The sequence below is a fragment of the Acipenser ruthenus genome, chromosome 41 (genome assembly GCF_902713425.1).
Source record: "Acipenser ruthenus chromosome 41, fAciRut3.2 maternal haplotype, whole genome shotgun sequence".
Taxonomy (NCBI): domain Eukaryota; kingdom Metazoa; phylum Chordata; class Actinopteri; order Acipenseriformes; family Acipenseridae; genus Acipenser; species Acipenser ruthenus.
Window position 1 is genome coordinate 4,209,994 of NC_081229.1, and position 8,181 is coordinate 4,218,174.

Sequence of the window (8,181 nt, forward strand, 5' to 3'; positions counted from 1 at the left end):
TCCTCTAGTCCTGGTTTCTGTGCTGCAACAAGTCTTGGCTAGGGTTTATCAGTTCTACATTTTGTTTTGTTTTCACTGCCAGTGCTGCTGTTTTCAGGAGCATGCTAAGATGCAGCTGAAAACAGCAGCACTGGCAGTACCGTGCTTTTGAGTCTATTTCTGATTCCCACCGACAGTAACTCAAACTGGCTCATTTATTAGAAACTGTGACTTGGAAGATGCATGTGTAACAGTGTTGTGTCATACACTACCATTACAGATTTTGTGTAAAGAGGTGTAAAGATCTAAAACCATGGATTAGCAGTTCACCCTGTTACTCGTGTGATGCAGAGGGGTCGAAAGTTAATATGTTTGTTTGAACCATGCTGCGTGTTACTCAACCTGCCCTGAGAATGCTTTACTATCCGTTCTTCACACTGAGACCTGACAGAACCTGCTTGCAGAGGGAGGAAAGGCAATCAGAAGCTTGTGGCTAACGGTGTTTAGCAGTGGAAACGTAAAAAGAGAAACAAATGGCTTATCACCAGTAATCTGAATTAATTATGAATAATTGTTGTAGGGGAGAGTACAGATAGATTCGCCACAAAATGCATGTGGTTTCATGATGTGTCATTTGATCCACTACTAGAACTGTATAAGCGCTGTGTGAAAGTTGTGTGCAACTATTCAGAAACAATCACGTGAAAGTAGAATGGATCTCAATGCTTCACAAAGGTGCATTAATCAACTGCAGTTTCATTCAAGACTGTCTCCTTGGTGTTCCTGGAATGGCAGCATTTATAGAAAAACCACCACCGGAAAGTTAGCAAGCTGGGTTGTGCTGGGTCAGGCTTGCAAACATGCAATGTATTGTAACAAGCAATAGACAGTGCTACAGTGGCCTTCAACACCAGGCAAGACTCACCTATTTACACTGGAAGAAAGTGAGGTAAAAAGTCACTAAGAGGATATTTGTTCATGCAGATAGATCAGTGATTTGTGAATTATTTCTTTATTAAAAAATTAAATACTTTATTTTAAATAAATACAGTAACAACGGCATAGTCTAACATAAAGCAAATATGACTACAATTGACATTTTATTTGTGTTAAATATTTAAGATTAAAAATAAGATTATAAGATGTGTCCTACAAAATGTACACTACAGTTATGGTCAAACGTTTTGCATCACCTAGAATTTTAGGATTGAGACATGATTAAAAAATATATATATATATATATATATATATATATATATATATACACACACACACACACACACACACACACACAATGATATCGCAAAAGTCAATTTCAAGATAATTTCTGTCAATTTTTGGAGAGCTACAAAGTGGTGTGTAATTCAATATGTTAATGAAGCAAAATTAGTTAATTCTATAGGGTGACGCAAAACCTTTGGCCAGAGCTGTACATGTAATTTTTTTTTTAATTGATGGTACAATTCCGTACTACATTGTTGAACATCTAAAGAAAACTTCTCAACAAAAACCAGGCCTGGTCAGTACTCGGGCTGTGATCTGCTCAGATCTCAGAAAGCCGATGCACTAAGCAGCTAAGCAGCAACAGGTTCAAGACAATTCAATATCACGATCCTCTGCCTGTCTCGCCAACTGTGTAAAATACTCAGGACTGAATGGATCCTTCGAGGCACCTTCCAACACCTTGTGGTCTATGCCATGTCAAGGCTATGATCAAGGCAAACTGCAACCCCCATATTAGGTGCAGGTTCTAATAGAGTAGCCAGCCAAGTAGAACTGGACATTTTGATTGCTTGACTTGTATAGAAGCGATTGCACTTCAGCGGTCATTCTGAAATCTTGAAGGCTCCGAAGAACATGGAGTCAAGATCGAGGATCTCTTCTGGCTGGACAGCGATTTGGAGCTCATCGTCTTCCTCCAGCTTCACCACTGTGCCCTGGGACAGTGTCCGGGGTACGGTCCGCTCCTTCCAGTGAGGAGAGTCCATGGTCTCACAGACGGTTCTGTTCTTCTGGTAGCTCGGGCTGTTTTTGAAGAGGGTCATGCCTAGCTGTACATCTTTTTTTTTCACGAGGAAAGTGGCTTGTGAATAGACATAGTAATATCCGGCTTCTTCTATCACGATGGCGTTGGATTTCAGAGAGATCCTTCTTGTGCTCTGGGAGTTTTTCCAGCCTTCTTTTGTTCCTGTTTAGATGTTGCAAATAACGGATGAGAATTCGATCACCATTGTCAAAATTAATTTTATCTTGTGTCATCCTGTTCATACAACAGCATATTTCTTAAGTTAAATAATGCATATTTAATAGTAATTCCTGAATACAATCTTTATGATTTTTACATATGAATTTGAATAGAAATCATTTCACAGAGTTTAAGCAACCGGAAGCGCTCCATTTTGAAGTTGGCATTGCTGTAATGCTGTGGTTTGTTAATGGTTGCACTTGCTCAGGATCTCAATTCGATTTTTGAAGCCATTATCTCAGATACTTACTGGTCAAGTGAATGAGTGGCGTTTGTCTGTGGCGATCACCTGTTTAAAGACATTAAACAAATGTACCTGTTTAAAATCCTTAGTTGTGTATAATATTGATGCCTCTGCTTAGGTTATTATTTACCAGGCTTACTAACTAATGTCATTTTTCAACCACTGCGGTTTCTGAAAATACATCTTAAAGCTGAATTGCACCTCTATAACTGCCACAGATGAAGAGGAGGCAGGGATTACAGTTGTACATATTTTTCGAAGCACCTTACTTCAGAAGCAGCCCTTGTGATAAAAAAAAAAATGACATTAATTTGTAAGCTAGTGTGGAGACCAAGTGTGGTCTCACCATGTCATTATACAACATTATACAAGAATATCAAATACAAGTTTACCAAAATGAGGTTGTCTTTTACATAGGACGTACAAAATGACGGTAATGCAAATTTAGTAAGATTTCCTGGAATGATCTTATTATCTCTATGTACTTTAAAATGCATTAATTATACAGATTACTATCTTTGCTGGAGATCAGATATATAGTGGAGGCTGTCGTACAAACATCAGACTTAATATTTTTCCATATATCTGGAGAACTACTCATCTGATTGTCATGAGACTTTATTTAGCATAATCTATAGAGAGAATCAGACTAGTAAACTGGGATTGTGATGACCAAACCATCGAGTAAATGGCTTGGGCAGCAGTGTGGAGTAGAGGTTAGGGCTCTGGACTCTTGACCAGAGGGTCATGGGTTCAATCCCCGGTGGGGGACACTGCTGCTGTACCCTTGAGCAAGGTACTTTACCTAGATTGCTCCAGTAAAAACCCAACTGTATGAATGCGTAATTGTATGTAAAAATAATGTGATATCTTGTAACAATTGTAAGTCGCCCTGGATAAGGGCGTCTGTTAAGAAATAAATAATAATAATAATAATAATAATAATAATAATAATAATAATAATATTAATAATAATAATAAAGTGAAACTGTTATAGTAAAGATTGTTACGATCTGGTGTCTAAAGTAATATAAACTCCAAACTCACCGATACTGGGGATTAAGATCTTACTGGTGACTGTGGGAGCCGCTGTAGTAGAAGTGCTGTCTACAGGGAAGAGTGACACAGGGTTATCCAAGGCTGGCAGTCAGACAGGCAGACAGACAGCCAGACACACACACAACAGAGTTTTACTTACTGTATTGTTGCCCCATCTGTCCACTTGCTTTAACTGAAAAACAAAAGACAACTGTGTTTCTATGATTAAATATACATTTTGTTAATGAGTTTTATACAGGCTGCTGATTGAGCTCTTAAAGGATCCCAGTGATTCAGCATCAACACTCACTGTGTGAAGTCGCGTCTCCTACCCTCTGTCCTAAATCTGTCCTAATGTTCTGTGCGATTGTTCTATTGTCCCAAATTGTACATTTTAATTAATTACATTTTCTAATTTGGATATCTGAGCACCAATCCTTAATAATAATAATAATAATAATAATAATAATAATAATAATAATAATAATAGTTACCTTTAGTTGGATTAGCATCGTTGTCTACCTGAATTGGAATGGGAAACAAATTAAATATACAATTAGTGTACGCAATTTTCCACACAACTCCAAAAGAAAAGTGATTCGACTGAACTGCTTATGCTATTGCCTGCAGATTCCCACTCCAGTACAATACAATACAATCCTGAATGAATCAGAGGCTGTTGTTAATCAATGAGGATTGGTCACATGCTGTATCCCTTCAGAACAATTGAAAAAGTTGCAGACTCATTGTCAGTGCTGTCCTGACGACCCATAGAGGCACCTCATTGACAGTGTTATGGCAGGTGTTCATTCTATCCCCTTATTTTGTTTGTGGAGAGTTAGTGAAAGGAATTCTCTGTACCATCTACATTGTCTTGAATCTTTAACCTGTTTAATATGATATTATGTGTGCTCTCTGGGAGTATCTTCTGTGTGTTTTCGTCTTCCATCACTGTCTGTCAGGTTTACTAACTGACGTTTTCAACCAATTTTGAAGGGAGGTGATTTGAAAAACGACCACCAGGGTGTGCTGTTGTAATCTCCCGTCTCCTCTGTAACTGTAACACGGTTTCCATTTACTAAACACACCTATTATGGTTACCAACCAGAAATATACAAATCAGATATTCAGCTAGGGCCTTTTTAGTAGTCCCAGATTGTTTTTTTGTTGTTCAATTGTTTTACATCTTTTTGGACGATTTGGAGTAAATAGTTTTGAGAATTTAGCCCCGTGTGGGCTATTGAGGACATTCTCATGTTTTTTGGTCGGTTTTATGTAGCATCTTTGCAGATACCATTACAGAATATTGATTTTTAAAGAGAAAACTTCCCATGTGAAAGCCCCTGGGATTTTAACTACACTACTGAAAACAGAAAAAAAGAAAAACTTCAGGAGATGTGAAACTAAACCAGACCACTTTCGATATCCCATGAAACTATGCTAACACATATATTATTGAAACTCTGAGCAGTGAGGCACACTGAAATAAATGAGTTACATATTTTTAAATGGAATTGAAAAGTTCCTGTCTACTGTGAAACACGAAACTTCCTTTTGTTTGAAACACTCTTTAGTTCCTCATAGTTGTGGGTTTAACTGAAGAATTTTTTAATCCTCCCAGTCCCTCATTTCATACCACAAAAGCTAGTCTTCCTCCAGTCCCCAGTCCCAGTTTCTCTCCTCTCCAGTCCCTCCTCAGCTCTAACCACTATGGCTAGCCTCCCTCCCTTATTCCTCTGCTCTAACCACTAGAGTCAGCCTCCCTCAAAGCTCAAAGCAGTAGTGCCAGCCTCCCTTCTTCCCTCCCAGTCCCTTCTCAGCTCGAATCATTAACCCTCCGGTGCACAGCTATGACCAAAAGTTTTGCATCACCTATAATTTTAGGATTGAGACATTATACATATATATATATATATATATATATATATATATATATATATATATATATATATATATATATATATTTCCAATCTTTTATTTAACATCATATAATCAAAGAAACTACAAAATGATATTGTTAAATTATATCATGTTAGATTTTGAAACTTTCTATTTTTCATTTTGTGTCAGTTAAATATATGGAAAATATGTTAATGTGACATTCAGTGTGTTAACGTTTCATTCGACTTTATGAAGCAGAATTAGTTAATTCTATATGGAGATGCAAAACCTGCAGCCATTGCTGTACATTGTGTGTTTCAAGCATACAGATAATAAATTAACCTTCTCAACCTCTCCAGAGAACTTTCACCCTCTAGGCGGTTATTCATTCTGTCTCTTACCATCTTATGAAATACTTATAATGTTATCTGATGTGAACAATTAAAACACATGACAAACCAGCAACCAACTGAATTATCTTTGCGGTTTTCAAGATTAACAAAGCAGTGAAGTTTGTCCTACATCAAAAAACTTGCGTGAGTAATTCTGAGAATGTTTTTCTATTTTTTTTACATGTATTCCCACATATATAAATCATGATATACTGTAAAAGCCTCTTAATTGATCTCAAAGAGTCATATACACCCATAAAGGAATATTTATAGATTTGACACATGGAATGGATCTTTGTTTGCAGGATACTGATAAATACGTAACAAAATAACCGAGGAAGGGATGTTTGTTTCCTGTCTGTTTTGGTGATCTACAGTCCAAGCTTTTTATCAAAGCTGTACAACCTTTTTATATTTATTTTGTATATATTGTATGTATGTGTTTGTTTTCCGTTTTTATTGCCTGTAACTTATATATATCCCTTGTAAAACCATAAAAAGTCTTGATTCGGATAGTCCATCCACTTTTTATTCAAATATAGCACATAAAAAAAAGTATAGGGCTAGATTCTCTATTTACTCCAAATGAGCACGTTTTTTTTTTAAGCAACCTGTTTACAAGCCCTAAAATTAAATTGTTGTTTGTTCTGGTATGATAACTTTATCAGGTAAAAAATGTTGAACCATTCATTAAGAAAATACTTCCCTTAAAATGCATTCGCCCATGTTCAGTGATTTTGCAATGAATTAGACAATAACTTCCAGGAACATACTCTCATATCACAAAAATATAAATCTAAATCCTTAAATGGCTAATATTGCAAAGCATTTCTACTTCCGAGCCACTTTTCACAGAGAGACTTCTCCCCCATCACCCCCTAACATTTACCTTTGACTTTCTCTTATCTGCCTACCTATTTAAAGGAAACGTCCGTTTTCATTTTCTGATTATAATTTGTTGATATTCCCTTAATCAGCACTCATGACCCTACAGACTCCTAACAGGTGAAAACGTCAGATATATTTTTTCACTGCACAGTTGATACATGGATCTGTAAGCAGCTAAATCGATCAATGCGACTCACAGGATGAAAGCCATGGCAGTCTAATCATATAGTTTATAACATTTAAAATAACTTTGCAAGCTTCTCTGTAGATGGACAGAAAGACTTACCTCTCTGTTTCTATCTCTGTGTTGCCCTGTTAAAACAAAGCAAGCCATTCCCAGGAAAGCTACAGTCAAGGCAGCACACCATAGCAACAGCAAGCATGACACTTTGGATGTAGGTGAGGCCTGCATTCCTGCCTGTCCTGTAAAAGCCTCCCAGTAAATTAATCAGACACCCGTCACACCAAGGACCTAAGACACCATCCACTCCGAAAGGGAAACTGAGAGACTGAGAGTGAGAGAAACACTCATAAATACACAATTGCACACTCACTCACAAACTCTTCATTAACTATCTCTGGCTTATCATACTGTCATAGCAGCCCCCTTATTCAAAGAGGGTTTCCCCTGCTGCAGTAGATATCATGTATCTATCATGTCGTGTGTAGGATGTGTGTGGTTTTTTGTTTTTTTTTCTTTTTTTGGCCTTTTGCCTGAATATTGATTCAGTGGCTAGTGCAAAACTGTGAATGTGGTTAGCCAGTGAGAGGCAAGAGGGAAATTTATAGTTTTATTTAAAAAAAAACTTTGACCAGAATTTCCCCCTGGGCTTCAGTGTTAAGAAGATGTGGTTTTAGGGAATCAATCAAGTACCTTTATAATACACAGAGCTAATTAAATAATTCCAGCACGTGCTATATGGCTTGGATTACATGCAATGATAAAAACATGTTATAATAATAATAATAATAATAATAATAATAATAATAATAATAATAATAATAATAATAATAATAATAATTTCAAGGGGTGTGCATACTCATATTCCCTTTAATACATTTTTTGTCGGCAGGTATTAAATAAAATCAAATTAATTAATTTCGTAGCATGAAAATCTGCCCTTCCTTCATGTTTACAACTGAGTGGCAGTCAATGGCAATTAACTTCCACTTCGCTTACATTAAAAGCTGATTGGAAGCTCATTTTCACTGCCATTTTGACTTCTGTGCTGCTGTATCAAGGATGTAAACTGACAAGGAAAAAAAATCTTGAAGCCTTTCCTTAGACCTTGGGAGCCACCACTGTCCAAACTGGAGACTTAAATCTTAAATCTTATTCAGAAAATAAAAGTATGGGCACACCCCTAATAAATACCTAAATTCACAATCTGAGCGGGCCTTATTTATTCTGATTGGTCAAATATGCTTCTTTATTCTCATTTGGTCAAAGAAGCTCACCGTGGCTACTTTCACAGATCTCAGTTGTTAATAAAGATTTGCTTGGTATGACCTTT

At 36.7% G+C, this 8,181-nt stretch overlaps 1 protein-coding gene across 2 annotated transcripts; it reads right to left on the minus strand.

The window, feature by feature from the left end:
* Positions 1–1,213: 1,213 nt before the first annotated feature.
* Positions 1,214–7,139, minus strand: LOC117971658 (tumor necrosis factor ligand superfamily member 10-like). 2 transcript variants are annotated; one of them, XM_059010884.1, is made up of 6 exons: positions 6,954–7,136; positions 4,001–4,028; positions 3,667–3,699; positions 3,516–3,575; positions 2,475–2,513; positions 1,217–2,167 (listed from the first exon to the last, which is right to left on the minus strand). In XM_059010884.1, exons 1-6 carry the CDS (start codon positions 7,077–7,079, stop codon positions 1,806–1,808), a joined length of 648 nt encoding a protein of 215 aa, XP_058866867.1. In that variant the 5' UTR covers positions 7,080–7,136; the 3' UTR covers positions 1,217–1,805. The 2 variants fall into 2 exon arrangements, with proteins under 2 accessions (XP_058866868.1, XP_058866867.1); XM_059010885.1 differs by lacking the exon at positions 3,516–3,575 and having other exon boundaries at positions 1,214–2,167; positions 6,954–7,139.
* Positions 7,140–8,181: the final 1,042 nt, after the last annotated feature.